Consider the following 22,718-nt stretch of genomic DNA (forward strand, 5'->3'; position numbering starts at 1 on the left):
AATTATACATGGATACAACGGTATTCTGGTGTTAGTGCTCTAGCTTTTTTTGAAAGGAAAAGAAAGAATGTCAAAGGACCAAACTTTTTTGGGTCCGGTGACGATGGTCCAATCCAAAAGACCAAAGGCATAGAATAAAGTTGGGGAGGTTGATGGGTTTGGAAACTTGGGAACGAAGAAAATTGGCAAAAATGACTGGTGTAAGTATCTAAATAAGGTCTCTCTATTAAATGCTCAAACACTAGTGGTCTTAGTCGAATGTCCCTAAAATTAGCGGTATTAAAAAAAGTCGACTCTGAACCTGCACATAGCTTATGAATTTCCGGATTAAACTGTTCATTGAAGTCTACCCCATTGTTATACTTTTGCTCTTCTTATGAAATTGTCTACCGCATTGGTAGAGTTGAAACAATTATCACTCTACCTATCTGTTAAATTGTTCATTAAAGTCTACCCGATTGTCATACTTTTGCTCTTCAAGGAGTTTTCTATCGGGTTAGTAAAGTTGATGCTATATTTACTCTACCTATTTGTTAAGTTGTTCAATAAAGTCTACCCGACTGACATACTTTTTCTTGGTTGTTTTAAAGGATCTTTACATAAATAGCCAGCCACATTCATTGTTTACTTTTTCTAGCCATATACATAATTATACATTGTTTATACACAATTATACACATATAATCCATAAATTATGCATATATTATACCTCCACTGGCTAATTTTAGTTTAACTGGTTGGATAGGCGACTATTTAGGTTAATTCTTTTTGTTTTAACAAAGTCTTTTTCGAATTTACAACTTCAATTTGAATTCAAACCACCCCAAATCTGCTCCAAATGATCCCAACTTTAAAATAAAGTTTTCAAATACCAACACAATCTCTCAATCACCAATTTAATCAAAATAACACCAAATATAAAAGACTCACTTTGTCTTCTTCAACACTTTCTAAGGTCCAATAATGGAGTTTTTAAATTTTTACAGTAAATCGCTAAAATTTGTGTTTGCACTAAAAGTTTTAGCCTAAATTATCAACATTAAAATAATTTTAACAATAATCGATCATTAACTTCTAATTTTCACCAACCAAATAAGAATTTCAAACTTTAAAAATTGAAAAACTATGGTGTTCAAATGAAAAACGAAATTATTATACGAAGGCCGTAAAAAAACAGGGACTTTCCGCTAAGACCAGTCCCTTTGGGGGGCACGCTTGGTGGAAGCCCATGTTCACCATTCAGTTAAGTTTCTTCTAAATAGCTGAGAAAACCATTAAAATAGCACGGGCTAGCCAGTTTTTGGATTGGTCATTGAAAAATAGCTAGCGTTTGCAAAGTCATTGAAAAATAGCCACTTTTTTGCTGCAACACGAAAAGTTCCAGCATAATATACTGGAGATTGGTGCACCTGGGTATGAACTTCCAGCATATTATGCTGGAACTCCAACAAACGGAAAGTTCCAGCATAATATACTGGAGATTGGAGCGCCTGTTTATGAACTTCCAGCATATTATGCTGGACCAGTATATTATACTGGAACTCCAGTATATTATGCTGGAATATTTTTCGGATTTTGAACAGTGTTTTCATTCAGATTTATCTTTATATGAAAAGTGGCAAAATTTCTATTACTTTTGATTGTGGCTATTTTTCAATTACCATTGTAAATCTGGCTATTTTTGAATTTCACCCGGAAAAACCTAAGACGGTTTGCTTAGAGCCCGTTTGGACATAAGAAATTTTTCCCTTTTTTCCAAAATATTTTCACCTTTTTCCGAGATCAGCGTTTGTTCATAAAATTTTCAATTTTCCACTTGAAGATGCATTTTAGAAATTTTCGAAAATTTGAAAAACTCCAAAAAGCTATTTTTCAAAATTTTCAGTCAAATCACTCAAAAAACTTCAAAAACAACCCAAAATTATATTAATGTCCGAACACAACTCTATTTTGGAATTTCACAATTCTTATGTCCAAACGCCCAGTTAGTATTCTTTCAAATACTATTTTCACTTGAAAATTCCTCCCCACCCCCCCCCCCCCTATTTGGAATTTTACAATTCTTATGTCCAAACGCCCACTTAGTATTCTTTTTCATTTATGAAGTGGAGCACTACACATCTCCCACATCCATCATCCTCATCCATATTGTTTGCATGTAACTATGAACTACCAGAATACAATCGACTTAGGAACTGTTTTCTTTGGGAGTTGCTGTAAAAAATGCATTTTTCATACATATCTTATCAGCCAAGGCTATCTGTTTGAGTACTGCATGAAACTTGCTTGCTTGGCTGGTTGCACCCCCAATAGAGGCAAGAGAAAGGGAAAAAGAGAAAATACATTACGATATCTCCAACATCATATCATGAGTGGTAAGGGAACTGCTAGTTTCATTCAGAATCTGCAAGTCATTGGTCCATCATAGCTATAGTAGGATACTAGACGAGGCTTGCCCGTGCATAGCACGGGCCTGACATTTAGAATGCTGATATAGTTTATGGATTGTTTCTAATCTTCAGAGAATCGATTATTAACCCTTAAATAGGAACACGTACCTTAGAACAACCATGATTTCACAAGCACAAGTTCCATCCTTATTAAACAGTAACAAACATATAAGACTACTACCTACTACTTGAAGCATATATATTTAGACTGCGCATTCAGGAATAATGAATCTCGTCCCTCATTGAAATGACATCCACGAAGATAACCATACAAAATGATGGTCAAAAGGCACTACTTGTTTATGACTTGGTTGCTGAAACATCCTCTGCTAGTAAGTATCTACCATAACTGCATGACTAAGATACCATAGATAAGAATATATAAATAGGTGATTCAACTCCCTCGTACATCTTTGTCCAAATTATATGCTTTGATTGTTACTTGGTCTTTATGAATGACTTGCTTGAACTGATTGAGCAAGGTAAGAATGTCATAACCTAAGAATTTTTTTATAAATCTGTAGTACGATAAAAACACCAGAAGCCTCCTGTAAAAGTAACTTCTTTATCTGCCGTACAATTTGAAGTCCATTACTTAAGAAAGACTGACAAAGAAGCAATGCACGTCAGCGAAACGGTATGGTAGAGATAAAATTTAGCCCCTAAATAAATTAAATTTCTGTTATAATGAAGATACTGAACATGCACAATTGTAATCCTACAAAAATACATCATTACAACATAAAACATCATGGTTTTGATTGGAATAACACTAATTTGCTTATATCAAACAAACAACTAAATAAATAGCTTGCAAAGAAAAAGAAAAAAAAAAAGACAACGTACAATATAAAAACTCTTTCTACTGGCATGTTAGAATCAATTGAAGCATGTGGATAACTACAACTTAAAGATAATGGAATAAATAAAACTAAACACAATATAGGCACACACCATTTCCAATTTAAGTGATGGAGGAGGAGCTTTAGTCTTTTGCAACCATGGCAAGTAAATTTTGCTCTTAGTTCTACTGGGTAGTTTTAATCAGCAAACAAAAAAAACAGAAGAAGTCAAAAGTAGTCATCACAAAAGCACGTTCATAGTACATTATATATGTTAAAAGATAGCATATATGTGAATGCAATTGCACATTCCATTTATAAATACACATGAATCCTATCATCCTCGTGCATTTATGTATTGAACTAAAAGTAGAATAAACCAAACTATCAAGCACTAACCAAGTGGCCAAGTGAATATTACTCTACCAAATATGCAAAGATGGTAAATCAATCCACCATTTGTACTTTCAGATAAAACATGTACACGGAATACAAATTTGAAATACATTTCAAGAAAATTATATGAAAAACTATTAGGTGAAGAGCAATAAGAAAGAATATGAAAAGATAGCATGTGCTGATTCAATATCTAGCTACATGGACCTTTATTTCATGGCATGAATAGGTAATAACACCAACATTGATGTTCCTAAAATGGACCTCCATGTCGATCATATGCTAAAATGATAATAATATAGGAACAACCAGATTCTTGATGAATATCTTATGAGCTATAAACCAGATTAACAATTGGACATAACTTTTTATTATTTAGCAAATTGGATTTTTTTTAAGCAAATTCGATTTTTTTATTTTAGCAAATTCGATTAAATTGATAACAAAACAAAGGTTACTAATCTAATAAAGACAAAGAGTCTGGCTTGAATTATGTTACAACCTTCGTCACCTGAAAACGAAAGTCCATTCACACTCTGTGAAGTAGAGAGTTGTGAATATAGTTCGAAGATCTAATCCAAAATATTCAATGGACAAGTTTAATTGCCATTGATAGACAAATATCTAAAGAGCTTTAAAATTGGCCAAAAAAGTTAAGATCAATCAAATATATCATTATAATACATTTGACTGATTATTAGTAAAAAGGAAAAGGAAATCATTATCAAAAAGGCCATTGGCATCTTTCTAATTTTCTTCTTTTGGTGGGTGGGAGGAGAGATTACAAATAAAAGTGAAGCTTTACCTGCCTGTTTTTTGCTTCAAAGAATCAAAGAACAATCTCAATAAGTAAAATATGGTGACAAAAATTCCTTTCCCAAAATGAACACTTCTTGCATGAACTTGTGAGTTCACTAAAAAGATCTAATTATTGAAATTTTACATAGTAGAAGTTCTATAAAGTTCATTATGAAGATTTATTATTAATTTAAAAGAGGTTACTTGTGTTAGTGCTTCTTTCTTTTTCCTAAAATGGATACTTAAGCATCTTTAAAGTATCTTCAAAGTGAGAAATAGAAAATAATACGGAAGGAGAAAAAAATCAAATGATTATTTTTGTACTTGTCTCTATAAGCCTGCTGAATAATGATATGATTAGAGAGGATTATTTTTTAAGTTCAACACAATGTGAATTCTTTTTTTTCCCCAGTGGTCATTAGTCTTGTAAACCGAGAATAGTGCAAAATAATACAACTATTAATTTTCAAAGGAAGTGAATTTTCAGCCAAATAGAACTTTATATGAGCAGTAAAAGGAAAAGTTCCTTATCCAGAATAACTCCTTATACAAAGATTTTAATGTTCAGCTAAGTTTGTTCGAAGCAACTCCCTGATGTGAGCATCTTTCTCTATCAAGGGATAAATCACATCATTCGGCTAGCAATGCTATGCTAAAATTTAACATATTTATAAGAAATCAGTTAAATAAGTGACTTATTTAAAAATTGAATTCACAATAGAAAACACTCTATATATTATAGCTCAAAACACAAGCTTCCACCACCAAGAGAAATAAAACACAATGCAAATCAACATTGGATTATATAGATTGCAGAAAGACTTTCAAAACTCCACATAATTGGTCAAGTGGATCTTCCTAGTATGTACATTGTTGTCTTATATATAACCAAAGATACATAAGTTAACCCAACACCCGTTCTATTGCTGGAAACCAAAAAGGGGACCAGAAGATCTCGTTTAGTTTAGTAGTTGTCTATAATTTAAAAGCACATATTCATTAATTGAAAACCATTAGATCAGCGAAATTCTCCTGTGAATTCTATTAATAAAGTGTGTTCTTCTAAAAAAATGTGTTTAGAACAATATTAAGAAAGCAACGGCATTCTAATCCATCGGAATTCAGTAAAAAGAAAATTGAAACCAAAAATAAGTTTCTGATTATTTTTTATCCCTAGGTTTCTTGAAGAACAAATAGAAAAAGGGAGCAGAAGGGTGGAAAAAAATATACAAAGGAAAAAGAGGTAATATCCCTGACTATGAGATCTCATCTCTACACATATCAACATGTATAATTTTATCCCTAAGAATTGAGCAAAAATATTGGATCAATACTATTTTAACTTTCTCGAAGTTGTGCACTATGCGAATACATGATATTGAGAAAATTAGAGCAAAACAACCCCAGTTATTTCCCATAAAGCGCTCATGACAAAGAAAGTGAAGAAGAAGGTGAACTAAAAATGAAGAATACTCTAAAATGAATATTACCACTCTATATTCAATCATAATGCTTATTCAACCTTAAGAGCAGCAAATACGTGGAAAAGACTTCCATTATAGCCGGCAAAAAAATCCAAGTTTTGCCCTAAACTCTTATACCTCAACCAACTCTCTAATTACAAAAGACAAATTGGGTAGGAAATAAAGCCCTAATAGAAATTAATGGAAAAAATAACAAGATTTGGGCAAAACATTGAGAGAGGATCAGACCTGAAAGTTGCAACACCAACTGAGAAGATGAAGAGAAATGGACAAAAATATTATCTGGCAAATCTAAGGAAACCTTTACAAGTATAAGGAAAGAAAAAGAAGATATAACAAAAAATATCTTTCTACATCTACAAATTGAGAAACAGAGAACGATATTTCTTGTTGTCGTTTGGAAGATTCAATGCGTCTAATTGTGTTAAGTTATAGATTGAAATGACAATTTTACCCTTGAGCTAAAATTACAGTTATGCCATTGATCGACCACACTTGGCTTTTCTATATAATAGAAAAATATTTATCAAGTCATAGTACCACAATAAGCAAAACCTAAAACATGTCAAGTTATAGGCCCTTATCTGCAGGCAGGAAATTGTATGAACACCCGAGTAATGCATAAAGACACATTGAGAACTCGGGAAATAACATATGCACAAAAATCTACATCTTCAAACATTTTTCTTAATCAGTTTATTCACAAAAAATCTACATCTTCATGCGTTTTACTTAATCAAGTCATCAAGGTGTCGATCCATGACCATCGAAACAGATTGCAAGAATGCTGCCTCACTTGTTGCTGGGAGCACACCCTCTTGTGCTTCTTCAACTATCTGCTCAATGACAGATTCCTTCTTTAGTGTCTCCCTACACATGATTCTTCCAATATCAAAAGGTGTGAGCCCTCTTTTTGCACCTTTCTTCAGAAGCATAGTTGAGATACGAAGTACGCGTGCACATGCAGGGGATAGGGTCCAGCCATGAAACTTCAGAAGTTCAATGTCTTTCTCGGCATCAAGAGAGTTTATGTAAGCAATTGTTTCGGCAGAGTAAGGTTGTTGTGCTTGAGGCCAGTACAGCCAGTCAAAAGTACAATCTTCAAACTGCAGCGGGAAAGGCAAAAAGGAAAGGATGGGAAAATGAGAACAAAATCACTACCAGAAAAGATGAAATGCAGAGCATATGGACATTTTCTGGATTAATGCAATCACATTCCATAAGCCGGTAGGCAACATAAGAAGCATACGAGTAATAGATCAGTACCCACAATCACAACTCAATTCTTCCCCCATCACATTTGGTCTGCTTTCAAAGAACATTAGACATATTTAAACAGAATTCCTGCATAGATGCTTGCGACTAGACCAAGAAACCTATCTTAGCAGCCCTCAAGCAAACTTATAATTTGGTTATGACTGAATCAACACCTAGTATACCATGATCTAGAGTGAACAAGCAAGGTGATGCATACCAGGGATTTCCTGTGACACACTCTGAACCTATATCATAGTCCTCATAGAACAAACTCTATGTTAAAACCTATCAAGAAAATATATACATCACCACAGAAGTCATAAAGAAGCCCAAAATAGATCCAGTAAAGGAATCAGCAGATAAGTTAATTAATACCTACATCATCATTGGGTAAATCTTGAGAAGCCAGGATATTTACAACAACTAAAACATATTCCGACTTGCCAAATTTTGGGAAATAAAGAAAAGCTTTACGCATATGCCATCCAGGATTACTATGTGCTTCTATTGGTAAATCCAAGGATGCTGAGACAAGACACTTACATTTTCAGGCAAGCAGTAGCCATGATCAATTGGAATAAGCACAAGCTGACCATCCTTATCATCTTTCTGAACCAAAATGTTTCCCGCGTGCCTGTCTGCATTCGCCAACCTTATGTCCAGCACTGAGATCCTGTGTACATCATCAACAGGAAAAGCACGAGGACCAAGATCCTCACAACTTCCACAGTTTTTCATGAACATCTGCAGCGACCCAATCTTAAGACGCTTGGATGAATATTCACAACCTTCTACATAATTGAAACCGGTATGGAGACACTTGACCATAATTGTGGGAGGAACTCCAGCAAAACCCTTCTCATCGCTACAAGTTGAGCGAGGTCCCGACTTGGGATGATCCAAAATGTATGCTGCAACCTCCCTTAATGCCCCTTCTCCTACACGTGTGCCCTTCTTCAATCCCTCACCATCTACAGACAATGGCAGCCCCCGGGGATTATTCACAGCCATAGGCTCCTCATCTATTGGTTTAAAAACAGAGACATAATTCTGACCACATGAATCTAGCATGAAATAAGCACCCCCTGATCCCTCAGAAGACCTAATTGGTTGGTGACCCTTCTCTATGCCGTCGAAAGTGCCACCAATCAGCTGCTTAACCACAGGCGATAGTGTGATCTTAGGGTTAACAATCAATGGTTCCAAAATAAAACTTCTCGGCACGGTATTGAGTGGGGAAACCTGAATATTCTCTTGTAGCTTCTCTACTGCATCAGCCCCATTCTCATTTGATGATGCTACAATCGAAACTTCAAAATCTTTTTGCACTGCTCTAGCCTGTACTTTAGCTGATTTACGCACCAGCAAGTGCAGAACTGCATCGTTGCGTTTACAAATATCATCTACCAGCCTCTTATCTTCTAATTCTTCACCATCAAATATTAGTTCCTGTTCCTTTAGATTGCAAAAACCCTTCCCCTTCTTTGCAATCTGCTGTTTCACATAACCAACATTTCTCTTTCTCTCCACATGGAACTCAAACTCCTGACCACACACTGTCCTAACAGTAATTGCTTGTAAATCAGACAGACGAAGAACCAAATGCAAAATGTTGCCATCAGCGACTCCATAGTCCCTCACACAGGAATTGTTCCGAGCCAACTCCTTGCCTTCAAAGACAAGCATTTGCTTCTTCACAAAGAAACCTTTGTATGTCTGGATTCTTAATTTCACAGAAGCAATAGAGTCGGATTCCTTAACACGCAAGGGAATTACAGAACCAGCCACAGTCAGAAAGATCAAGATTGAATCATTCGACCAGGAACCATGTTGGGCTGACAAACAGCCGGCTAAGTTCAAATTATCCTCAAACACAGGACTCAGAGCAACACTAGCAATAGACATTGTTCCTTAAAAGGTAAGGACTTCTTTCCCCTACAAATCAAATTTTACTCATCAGAGTTAGGATATGATCAATAATAGCAAGCCATCATACTTGATTAACTAGTTGACAATCAAAAGTCACAAATATATTTAAAAATGCTAAAACCTTAGAAACTCACAAGTTGCCGCTAAAATTAACAGCAGCAATTACAGATTTAAACAAATATGCCCTCAATAGCCAAAATTGGAGATAGAAAGAGCAGAGACATGGAATTGAAGGTACTGCAGCAAAACCCTTAAAGTCAACAGTAAATCAACACTAGAACTATGTTATATAGCAATTGTATAGATATAGAATATGGGAGTAGAAACTGTTAAAGCCGTTATTAGTTGGTTAAGAGTTAGAAGAATTAGTTACGGCAGTTAGTTACAGAGCAAGGCTATATACTCTATCGGTGATAAATTGTAATAGTTAGTCTGATTCACACATTTCTCTATCAATAATATCTTCTTCTTCCTTCTCTTATCTCCCTAATTCAATTTGACGCAACTATGTTCAAGAATTGATTCTTCCACTCCAATCCTTTAGGACTGCGTAACTGAGTTCTTCATTGAGCTCGCTTCACTGGTATCAGAGCTAGGCGGTTCTCGGACGAAGGAAAGATGCCGGAGACGACGGCAGCGAACACGAGAAATGGGGAATTGAGGCGTGAGATGGACGAATTGCGTGAACAAGTTCGAGCGCAAGGAGCTAGGCATGAAGATACTTTGGATGAGATACGGCAATTGCTGGCAAACATGGTCGCTGGGAATGGAATTCCGGCGGGTCAAGCAGCTCCAACTATGGCGGAAAATGACGGAGTTCATGCGCAAGGTAACAACCACTCTCAAAATGGTCGCTATCAGCGATTTGAATTTCCTAGATTTAGTGGGAAGATATTAATGGAAGGCTGTATAAGGCTGAACAATTCTTCGATTATGAGAAGATTTCGGAGGAAAATAAGGTTCAATCTGGCTCCATTAATTCGGAGGGTAAGGCGTTGCAATGGCATAAAATGTATATGAGGGCAAAAATGGGAAGATTCCCCAATTGGGACGATTATATAAGGGCAATACATCTCCGATTTGGGGATGTTGAGCATGCGGATCCTATGGCAGAATTGGTGGCATTCAAACAAACAACAAGTGTGCAGGATTACCTTGATAAATTCGATGAATTGTTGAACCAAGTGGAGGTAACAGAAGAGCATTCTATTAGCATTTTTTTTTAGAAGGAGCATTCTATTAGCATTTTCTTGGCCAATCTTAAACCAGAAATTGAAGTGCAAGTGAGGATGTTAGGGCCTAGAACACTTATGAAGGCTTACAGTCAAGCAAGGTTGGCTGAGCAGTCCCTCAAACTTCAGCAAAATCAGACCCAAGCTATGGTGAGGAGTTCAAGATTTTTACCTCCTGCTTCTAGCAATGCTTGGAGTACCACTTCAAAAGGATCTTCTCAAACCAGATGGGTGAAGGAAGCAGAGCCATAGGAAATAACAGGTACAACAAATCTAATGCTAAACCAGTACTTCCAGGATCAAGAAGACTATCTGCTGCAGAAATGGACAAGAAAAGAGCCCAAGGGATTTGTTATTAGTGTGATGAGAAGTACACTCCCAACCATAAGTGTAGTAAAAGAAAGCAATTATTCATTCTTGAATTGGATGAAGGAACAGAAGAGGAAGAGTGGGAGGAGAATTTAGTGGATGAGGAGACCTTTGAGGAATCAACACTCAATCCTCGAGTGTCTATGCACGCACTAAATGGCACCAGTGATTATAGGACCATGAGGGTAAAAGGAGCTGTCAATGGTACGTACATGTTCTAATCGACTCTGGATCAACCCACAATTTCACGGATTTGTCAGTAGCCAAGAGATTGGGGTGTAAACTAGACAGTATTACTCCCTTTCCGGTGGTTGTAGCTGATGGCAATAAAGTTCACAACTCTGTGATGACCCGGGGGTGACATGGAAGATGCAAGGTGTGGATTTTAGGGCTGACATGCTGGTCATTCCATTAGGTGGTGCGGACGTGGTATTGGGAATACAATGGTGGATCACACTAGGCGACATAAGGTGGAACTTCAAATTACTAAGGATGGAATTTCAAATTGGGGGTATGAAGGTTTCTTTAAGAGGTAGTCAACCTGGAACCTTCAAGGTAGTAGCTGATGTTAGAATGCAGAAGATGCTTAAGAAACCAAGCCAAATCAACATGCTTTCAGTAGCTTTCATTCACCCAACTGAAGAAACTAAGCCAGCCGTGTACTCTCAGGAAGTGCAAGCCCCAGAAGAATTACATCAGATCCTAAAACAGTATGCCCCATTGTTTGAAGTGCCTAGCAAACTACCTCCCAACAGGAATCACGACCACAAGATTGTATTGAAGGAGGGAACATCACCAATCAATGTGAGACCCTACACATATCCATCCTGCCAGAAAGATGAGATTGAGAGGATGATCAAAGAGATGCTAGAATCTGGCATCATCAAGCCAAGTGTGAGTCATTTTCCTTCTCCTATTATTATGGTTAAGAAAAAAGATGGTACATGGAGGCTTTGTATAGACTATAGGAAGTTAAATGACTGTACTGTCAAAGACAAATTTCTTATTCCTGTGATTGAAGAGTTATTGGATGAACTAGGGGGATCAAAATACTTTTCTAAGTTGGATTTAAGATCTGGTTATCATCATATTAGAATGGCTGATCATGACGTTGAGAAAACAGCTTTTAGATCTCATCATGGCCATTATGAGTTGTTGTAATGCCCTTTGAATTGACAAACGCACCTTCAACATTCCAAAGTCTAATGAATGAGATTTTTCAGCCTTTTCTAAGGAAGTTCATTCTGGTGTTTTTTGATGACATCCTCATTTACGGCCCTTCATGGTCTGAGCATTTGATACACTTGTAGCAAGCTTTTGATATCTTACAAGTAAACTAGTTATTTGTTAGACTCAGCAAATGCTCTTTTGAGAAGACTGAAGTTGACTATCTAGGACATATCATCACTTAAACAGGAGTTACTGCTGATCCAGAGAAAGTGAAGGTAATGATGAGTTGGCCTACTCCTCAAACTATCAATAAAGTGAGAGGATTTCTAGGACTAACAGGGTATTACAGAAGATTTGTGAAGGGTTATGGAATTATTGCAAGACCTCTCACAGAGCTGCTGAAGAAAGACAAGTTCAAGTGGACTGGAGAAGCCACAGAAGCTTTCCTGAAACTGAAGCGGGCTATGAGTACTACACCTGTATTGGCTCTACCAAACTTCTCTTTGGAGTTTGTCATCGAAGCTGATGCATGTGGGGTAGGTATTGGAGCTGTTCTGATGCAGGCTGAGCACCCTTTGGCCTATATGAGCAAGGCCCTTAGCACCAAACATCAACAACTCTCAGTATATGAGAAGGAAATGATGGCTGTTGTTACTGCTATTGACAAATGGAGACCTTATTTGATTAGGAGGCATTTTGTTATTAGAACAGACCACCAGAGCCTCAAATATTTGATGGAACAAAGAATCTCCACTCCAAGCCAACAGAAGTGGATGGCCAAATTGATGGGATATGATTACTCTATTGTGTATAAGAAAGGAAAAGAGAACATTGTAGCTGATGCACTATCCAGGTGCGCTATGTAAGAAGCTTAACTGCAGACATTGACCATAATCACCTCTAATTTCTTACTAAGGATTCGAGAGTCATACAAAGGGGATCCACACCTAGAGAAAGTACTAGCTCAACTTCAAGCAGATCCTCTCTCTAATCCAGTTTACATGCTACAAGAGGGTGTACTCTACAAAAAGGGAAAATAGTGGTAGGATTTGATCCCATTAGAAATATTGCAATTCTCACATGATTCAGCTATAGGTGGCCACTCTGGGATGGCTGCTACCTTGTTCAGGATCAACACTGGGGCAAGATGAAACAGGATGTCTACAAGCATGTTCGAAATTGCGAGGTATGCCAAAAATGCAAAGGGGAAAATATCAGATATCCAGGGCTCCAACAACCTCTGCCAATACCTGAGAAAGTTTGGCAAGACATTAGTCTAGACTTCATTGAGGGACTTCCCAAATCTCATCAGAAATCAGTCCTATTAGTCTTGGTGGATAGACTGAGCAAGTATGCTCACTTTATTGGATTGGCACATCGCTACACTGCTTCTACAGTCGCCCAAGTCTTTCTTGACAATATTTACAAGCTCCATGGTCTACCTCAAACAATAGTGAGTGACAGGGATGTCATTTTTCTGAGCAAATTTTGGCAGGATCTATTTGAGACACAGGGAGTACAGTTGCACCACTCTAGTGCCTATCATTCCCAATCCGATGGACAAACAGAGGTGGTGAACAAATGTGTGGAAGGATACCTCAGATGCATGTGTAATGATCGACCTAAAGAATGACTACAATGGCTACCCCTTGCAGAATGGTGGTATAATACAAATTTTCATACTGCTATCAAAATGACTCCTTTGAAGTTCTTTATGGGCAGAAACCACCTACTCACATGCCTTAGATAGCTCATACCTCTATGGTGAATAAGGTGGATAGAAGCCTACAAGCTAGAAAAGCTACCATACGACTTCTCAAACACCATTTACAGTTGGCTCAATGTAGAATGAAGGCACAGGAAAACAAGAAGAGAACTAGCAGGACTTTTGATGTTGGTGATATGGTTTTCGTGAGGCTTCAACCTTACAGGCAAATATCTCTCAAAGGGCACTCCTATCACAAGCTCAGTCCCAAGTACTTTGGCCCTTTCAAGGTTCTAAAGCATGTGGGCAATGTAGCTTATCAGCTGGATCTTGCCCCTCAAGCCAAAATTCATCACACATTTCATGTTTCACAACTGAAGAAACATGTTGGCATTGCTACTGTGATTCCAGATTTACCAATCTCATTATCACCTCATGGATGCATTGTTTTGGAACCTGAGGCCATTTTGGAGGAGAGGAGCATTACTAAGCATGGGCACCAGATCACCCAGGTCCTTGTGAAATGGTTTAACTGTCCTAAGGAGGATAGTACATGGATGGATCTTCGCATGTTACAACAACAATTTCCTCACTTTAGTCCTTGAGGACAAGGACTTTTCCAGAGTGGGGAAACTTGTTATATAGCAATTGTATAGATATAGAATATGGGAGACTGGGAGTAGAAGCTGTTAAAGTCGTTATTAGTTGGTTAAGGAGTTAGAAGAGTTAGTTATGGCAGTTAGTTACAGAGCAAGGCTATATACTCTATCAGTGAAGAATTATAATAGTTAGTCTAATTTACACATTTCTCTATCAATAACATCTTCTTCTTTCTTCTCTTATCTCCCTAATTCAATTTGATGCAACTCTGCTCAAGGATTGATTCTTCCACCCCATTCCTTTAGGAATGCATAATTGAGTTCTTCATTGAGCTCGCTTCAAACTAAGGTCCAATTTCGAACCACCAAATCAGACATCAGCTCACCAACTCTTGGCCATTTATCTAACACCACCATGATAACATCTTCCTTTTCTTCTTCTTTTTAATTTATTAATTAGGGTTTAAGATTTTCATTTTCGGTCTAGACTTGGACATTGAAACAGTGAAACGAGCACTAGTTAGTATGGCAGTATCATGAAGTTTGTATCAGTTTGTTTATCAAATTGCTGCTATTTCAACTTTTATACTCGAGAAGCACCGTTCTCTAACAAATCAACTGTTGATATAGAGTTCATTTTGCAGTCAACAAAAGCAGATCTAAAAGCTAACCATTTCAATTCTCAATGAATGTTGAGATACTGATTTTATTGGCCTATGGTTCTTTTTAGGAACCCTGGCTACTATTTCATTACTCTTTTGTTACTGGATATTGGCTCCATGATACTCTGGAGAACTAGTTAACATATTACCACAATCAAACTTCACTCATCAACCACAAGATTAATTATCCAAAACAATCAAGATCATAATCAGTCAGCAAATCACCCAAAACTTTTACTATTCAAAAATTGCCAATAAAATTAATAGCAGCAACAATAGATTTCAAACAATTATGGCCTCCAATAACCAAGAATCCAGAACAATAAAACCAGAAACCATGGAACTGAAGGTAATGCAACAAAATCCTAAGTGTGAGCAGTAAACCAGCACAAAAACTAAGGTTTAATTAAGTCCTAAAATCAAACATCATCAGCTCAAAAAGCCACAAACACATAGCAATTTCTCAAATCCCACCAAAAAGAAAAAGGGATTCTGGTGTTTAAGCAGAAACAAATATACACTAACCTATGGAAAATATGAAAGAGAAAAATGTGAATTACTTACCAGAAATCAAAGCAAAACTTGAACTTTTTGCATACGAAATAGAGGGACGATCTCTGAGGTTTAATTATCCAAATTCCATTATGAATTTCCGCCGCATCAGAGCTTTGTAAAGACTAATGATCTTTTCTCCTCTGTAGTTTTTTCTTCCTCTTTTTTCCCTGTAGAGGATTTTTGGCATTGGAGGTGACAGACAAAGGAGTAATATTATTGCAGGGTCCCCCATGCATATATAGAAATGGAAGTGGGACCCCCATACTTTGACACTCTTTCACCGTGAGATACGGGTTTTATTTGACGCCGTCAGTATTCTAGAACTTTACTACTATTGGTTTCACTTTCACCATTTTAAATTTTGCTTTTTAAATCTTTTATCGAATTGCTTATAAGCTCATTATATACTATATAGAATTAGATATTATTATAGGGTGTAAGCAAAAAAATAAGGTAATTGAATCGTGCCACAGTTCAAAAGTTTAATTAGAAGAGCCATAAAGCAAACAAATGTTAAAGAAAAAAAAATACTATTTTCTTGCATCAGGTGTTAAACCGAATCAACAATTTTTATTATATAAATTTTATTTTCAACATTTAATTGTGGTTAAAAAAAATTATTGGATGACCAAGAGGAACTATAATTAAATGATACATATAGTATTATTTAATCTGTGACTCTGATATACATTTCGTCCAAAAGCTTGATGCGGTAGGTATTTTTACAAAATTATTATTTGATTTACAAAAAAGATAAAAATTACTACTAAGAGGTGGTAGCTGGGAATCATGTGAAATTAAATTTTTAACTTGGCCGGCAAGGACTGTCAAAAACTAAAAGAGGTAAACAAGCTTGGCCAGCAAGATGTGTTGTATGTCAACGTTTGACATGACAAATACGAATGACGGCCAATTGTGTTGTGCCAAATCGGCAGAATATAAATGTCTCCTTTCTTAGGTGTGATATTTATTGTTATAGTTAATGAAAATAAATGCCTTCTGGGTCTGAGCCTGTCGCACGGGGCTTGCCTAGTGCGGTTTACATCCCATGTGTGGTTTGCAGGCTATTACACAGTGGGGGTTTACCCAGTGCGTACAGAGTGCTCACCCGAAGGGCAGAGGCTGTGGCAGAGGCTGTAGCGGCTGCGGGTTTTCCTGGGGTTCCAAAAAAAAAAAAAAATACCGCCACATCATTTGCAGATCCTCGGAAAATTGGGGGAGAAAAGAAAAATAAGAAAATCTTCATTAATCAATTAGTACTTGTTTATTTCTTGCTTTGGAATAAATTGCAGCTGGAGCATTTGTTTACCCTAAATCCGAGTGAGAATTAAATTTATGTTGTAGTTTTAAAGATATGTGATTTAATCCAATACCAATTGATAAACAAGGAGTTAAATACATAAATTGAAGAAATAAAGCAAGTCAAACTAGTATGCAAGCCAGGTCTCGGCCTCGAGCTATGACAGCCGCAAGGTGGGCTAGTAAGAACAGTAAATTATAAGGCAACTCTGATGAACAGTAATCAAGAAAGTGATGAGTGTATATTCTCTTGTTAATGAATCGTCCATTACAAATGAATGGGCTCCCTTTTATATAATATGGAAATCCTAAATAAAGTACACTTCTAATTATAGTATGGAATCTAATTCGATAGGTGTCTAACTGCTAAAGACGGATCAATTCCGGAATATTCACTGTGATCTTCGGGCCGTTGCGGGAATCTCGCTCTTTCTGTTATTGAACCCTTACAGTATTATCTCGAAGTGGGCCTTCTTCCGACCTCAAATTAAAGTTATCGGCCTCGACCTCGATATTGGAAAGGAGCCTCGACCTCGATATTGGAAAGGAGCCTCGACCCCGAGCTCGGCGTCCTGACCTCTCGATGTGGTATCACCTTTTCCATTGGAGAACGAAATCGGGTAGCCCCGATTTTCACCGTATACAGATAGTCCCCTCGTTTCTTATAATAAAATGATAAGAAACGACTTGAGCTTCGATTTTTCGGAGTTCCTGATGATGACGTCATCCTTGGTAGGGAGCGCTTCCCCCCATAATGGGGCCTTACTGGCGTGTATCCGGATATAGTTGGGCTCCAATGCAGATACCGAACACCGGATGAGAAACCAAAAAAAATAAATAAAAAGCTTTTAAAAAGTGATTCTAAATGTATTTTTTTCAAAAGTACTTTTGAGGAGAAGCTACTTTATTTTGCCTCTCAAAATCGCTTATGCTCGAAAGCACTTTTTTCCCTTCTAAAAACTTGACCAAACATCTGAATTTTGGAGGAAAAACACTTTTGGCTTATAAAAAAACGCTTTTGACTAAAAAGATGCTTAGCCAAAAAAGCTATAATCATTAGCGTACGCAGGAGTTTTTGTAAGCGGTGTCACCATTTTAGACGTGAAAAAATAAAAAAAAAATACTGTAATATATCATATTAAAAAAAACAATTAGGAAAAAGAAAAAACACAACTTATAATGCAGCATCCTTCAATTTAAAAAATGTATTGTGCTAGTCAAGTAGTACAAAAGGTATTAAAACACACCTCACTAGTGAGATTTTACTGGGTCGCTGTTGTTGTCATTAGCGTACGCAGGAGTTTTTATAAGCGGTGTCACCATTTTAGACGTGAAAAAATAAAAAAATTACTGTAATATATCATATTTAAAAAAAAACAATCAGGAAAAAGAAAAAACACAACTTATAATGCAGCATCCTTCAATTTAAAAAATATATTGTGCTAGTCAAGTAGTACAAAAGGTATTAAAACACAGAACGAGACTACACTGGTTCGAACTCGCAACCCTACGTAGAAATCTTCAGGCTTTGACCAAATAAGCTACACGCCCCTTTGACAACAAGTGGTGTCACTTGTTTAATTTTACTGTTTTCTTGTTTTTTCATTTGAATTATATATAATTAATTAGTAAAGATTTTCGACGAAGCGGTGTCACGTGACACCGCTTGGGCTAAGGTAGATCTGCCCGGGCTATAATGTAATTTTTCCTCCTCCATTTTGATACAGAGCTAAAACGAATTACTCCATTACAATTTTGCACCAAACTCTATCAATACTAATATGAAAAACAACAAAATATGTCAAGATAAAGAAGACGCCAAACGGTGAAAAAAAGAAGAAGACATGCACGTTATAACTTATGACTATTTATATTCCTCTTATTAAAAAGGGAGAGTTTGAGGAGCTTGGGGTCGTAGGGGTCTTTTAGGAAAGTGCATCTCTTTAGGCTTGAGCATGTGCTAACCATAAGTTTTGACACGCCCTCGAACGCACATGCTTTACACTATTCTTCCTCCTCGTTGCCCAACCTTTACATCTTCCTTCAGATTTTCATAGTTGCTCACAGAGGCGGATCCAATATTTAAATTATATGGCTTCAACTTTTAAAGTTTTTAGCATTGAACTTGTATACGGTCGAAATCAGGTATGCCCGATTTTACGGACTCGAAGGGTCACCTCAAGCCCGAGTTCAGGATGGGTGAAGTTCGAGCCTGATGGATCAAGCTCGAGCCCGACGACAGAATATAAGGCTCGAAGATCGAAGTACACAATGAGCGCCAAAGCCGAGTGCGACCGACCCCGAGATGATGCCGTTATGAGTTTGTAACATAAAGAGCAAGATTCCCGCCACGTCCCCAAGATCATGGCGTAAATTCCGGAATAGATTTGTACGAGTTACTACGAATCCGTACTAGGCGGTTAGACAACTGTCCCAATAAGATTCCTTACTGTAAATAGAAATGTACCTTATTTAGGGTTCCCATGTTATATAAAGGGGACCCCAATCATTTGTAACCTTCATCAATCATTGACAAGAATATACTCTCTTACTTTCTTGCTCATATTTCATCAGAATTGTCATTTAGCTTTGTTGTTCTTGACCTACCTCGAGGCCGAGACTAGCTTGTACATTGGTTTGATTTTATTTACTTCTTTCATTCGCACGTTATACTTCTTGGTTATTAATTAGTATTCAACTAAATCACGTATCTTTAAAACCATAAACAAGTTTAATTGTTTGTAGAATTTTCGAGGTAAACAATTTGGCGCCCACCGTGGGGCTAAAGATAATAGTGATTATTTCAGTACTGATTCTGATAACACACGTTATCTTCACACTTGTTCTTGTCAAGAATTTTTGTTCTCAGGTTAAAACATGTCAAACTCACAAAACACACCCATACACGGCGATGATGGTCTTGGATTTCATGGGAAAAACAATAATGTAGGGGTCGGTGTACCACCGACTAACCCTAGGGAAGTGCCAAATGTGGAATCAGTCGATGTTATTTCACATATTGCTTTGAATGCAGAATTAGGCGCAGACCCCGGAGGACGTGTACGTAGGGAAGCCCGATCCGGTGGCCAAGGAACACAGGGTATAGGAGATGGAGGATTCAGCCTCCAAGTAATATTCGAGATGCTACAATCTCAACACGTTGCTATCGCTCAGCTTCAAAGTCAGCACAGAAATCCAAGTATAGTCGAACCAGAAAACACTCGGCGTATTGAGCCGGTGCTAGAAAGATCAAACAGTAATGGTTCGGGGACTGATCCCACAATTATGAGGATGCTCGAGGAACTCACCAAGAGAATCGAGTCCGAGGAGAAAAAGATTGAGGATAATGACAAAAAAGTGGAGACTTATAACTCCCGTGTTGATCAAATACCGGTAGCACCCCCGGTCTTGAAAGGTTTGGATGCTAATAAATTCATACAAAAGCCATTCCTTCCGAGTGCGGCTTCGAAGCCCATTGCTAAAAAGTTCTGTATGCCTGATATATCCAAATACAAGGGGACAACCGATCGTAATGAACATATTACCTCATACACTTGCAGGATTAAAGGAAACGACTTAAATGATAATGAGATCGAGTCAGTATTGTTGAAAAAAATTGGGGAAACTTTGTCAAAGGGAGCCATGATTTGGTATGATAACTTTCGACCAAACTCTATCGATTCGTTTGCTATGTTAGCAGATGCCTTCGTAAAAGCACATGCCGGGGCCATAAAGGTTGCGACAAGGAAATCAGACGTTTTTAAGATAAGACAGAGGAATGATGAGATGCTAAGGGAGTTTGTATCCTGATTTCAAATGGAGCGAATGGAATTACCACCGGTCTCGGATGATTGGGCAGTACAAGCTTTTATGCAGGGATTAAACGAGCGGAGTTCAATCGCATCACGACAGTTGAAGCAAAATCTGGTCGAGTATCCCGCTGTGACTTGGGCAGATGTACATAATCATTATCAGTCAAATGCCAGGGTCAAGGACGACCAGCTGGGAGCCCCCTCGGGCTCAGTTCATCCAAATATATTGGCGGTTAAGGCCCCGAGGGATAAAGACAGGGAACCGAGATAAAATAAGGAATGGTATCAGCCGTATGGCTCAGAATGAAGAAACAACAGTTCGGGGCGCAATCCTTCTCGGAACGATCAGAGAAATGATCAAGGACAGAATCCTCGGGGACTTGTGAGTAAGCATGGTTTTGATAAACATACCGACCCCGCGGAAGCACCTCGATTATCGGAGTATAATTTCAGTGTAGATGCATCGGGGATCAAGTCAGCTATTGGAAGAATCAAAGACACCAGGTGGCCCAGGCCTATACAAACCGATCCCTCTCAAGAATCCAAACTTGATATGTAAATATCATGGCATACATGGCCATAGGACCGAAGACTACAGGGAGCTGAGGGAGGAAATAGCTCGATTGTTCAGCGAGGGTCATCTTCGAGAGTTTCTCAGTGATCGAGCTAAGAACCACTTTAGAGAAAGAGATGCAAACAAAAAGAATAAGCAGGAAGAACCGCAACATGTAATTCATATGATCGTAGGCGGTGTCGATGTTCCACAAGGACCTGTATTCAAATGCACCAAAGTGTCGTTCACTAGAGAAAAACAGACTCGGAGCTATGTGCCCGAGGGCGTCCTATCATTCAAAGACGAGGAAGCGGAAGGCATATATCAACCGCATAATGACGCCCTAGTAATTTCTATTTTATTAAATAAAATTCATGTTAAACGTGTTCTAGTGGATCCAGGTAGCTCAATAAACATAATCAGATCGCGAGTCATAGAGCAGCTTGGCCTACATGACCAAATTGTACCTGCATCTCGAGTCCTAAATGGCTTCAACATGGCGAGCAAAACAACGAAGGGGGAGATAATCCTACCAATGAACGTGGCCGGGACCATCAAAGATACAAAATTCCATGTCATCGAAGGCGACATGAGATATAATGCACTACTCGGGAGGCCATGGATCTACAACATGAGGGAAGTACCTTCAACCCTTCATCAGATGATGAAATTCCCAACAGCGGATGGTGTGAAGACGGTTTACGGAGAACAACACGCTGCAAAGGAAATGTTTGCAGTCGATGAGGTGACATCGATACTAGTGCCTTCGACCTCGGAAAAATCAAGCACCAAAGATAAGCAGACGGCCAAACAGCAATCACCGTCCCCAGCATTGACTGAATCGGAGGAACAGGTAATCGAAGAAGAAGAGGATTTCCTTACTCCTCTAACTTTCATTGTTCTCGAAGAGTCGGATGAAACCAAGTCAATGGTCGAGGAATTGGAACAGGTCATACTGATTGAGTACATTCCCGAGATAAAGGTATACCTGGGAACGGGGTTAACCCCCGAACTCAGGAAAAAACTCATTCAATTTTTTATCGATAATATGGATTGTTTTGCTTGGTCCCATTTAGACATGACAGGGATCCCACCAGTAATAACAATACACCGGCTAAGCCTCGACCCCAGGTTCAAACCAGTAAAGCAAAAAAAGAGGAACCAGTCCGAGGTGAAGCATGCATTCATAAAGGATGAGGTAACTAAACTTCTTAAAATAGGGTCTATTCGGGAGATAAAATACCCCGAATGGTTAGCCAACATAGTTGTAGTCCCTAAAAGGGGGAACAAACTTAGAATGTGGATAGATTATAAGGATTTAAACAAGGCATGCCCTAAAGACTCTTTTCCACTGCCTAACATCGATCGCCTGATCGATGCCACGGCCGGCCACGAGATCCTTACCTTTCTCAACGCCTACTCCGGGTACAATCAAATTCAGATGAACCCGGAGGACCAGGAGAAGACCTCGTTTATCACTAAGTTTGGAACATACTGTTATAATGTAATGCCCTTCGGGCTAAAAAATGAGGGAGCCACGTACTAACGCCTAGTTAACAAAATGTTCGAGGAACAGATAGGTAAATCAATGGAAGTTTATATTGAC

At 37.9% G+C, this 22,718-nt stretch overlaps 1 protein-coding gene across 1 annotated transcript; it reads right to left on the reverse strand.

Moving 5' to 3' along the window:
• Positions 6,427–15,648, reverse strand: LOC109225768 (phosphatidylinositol 4-kinase gamma 3-like). The gene is made up of 3 exons (XM_019390546.1): positions 15,458–15,648; positions 7,771–9,162; positions 6,427–7,076 (listed from the first exon to the last, which is right to left on the reverse strand). Exons 2-3 carry the CDS (start codon positions 9,130–9,132, stop codon positions 6,699–6,701), a joined length of 1,740 nt encoding a protein of 579 aa, XP_019246091.1. The 5' UTR covers positions 9,133–9,162; positions 15,458–15,648; the 3' UTR covers positions 6,427–6,698.

Source organism: Nicotiana attenuata, chromosome 1 (genome assembly GCF_001879085.1).
Source record: "Nicotiana attenuata strain UT chromosome 1, NIATTr2, whole genome shotgun sequence".
NCBI lineage: Eukaryota > Viridiplantae > Streptophyta > Magnoliopsida > Solanales > Solanaceae > Nicotiana > Nicotiana attenuata.

What these genes read in the sequence shown, in the direction of transcription:
- LOC109225768 (XM_019390546.1), bottom strand. Translation starts at nt 9,132, where the DNA reads ATGTCTATTGCTAGTGTTGCTCTGAGTCCTGTGTTTGAGGATAATTTG. An exon ending in GCTACTGCTTGCCTGAAAAT is followed by an intron (nt 7,077 to 7,770) that starts GTAAGTGTCTTG and finishes TTCCCGCTGCAG; the next exon opens with TTTGAAGATTGTACTTTTGA.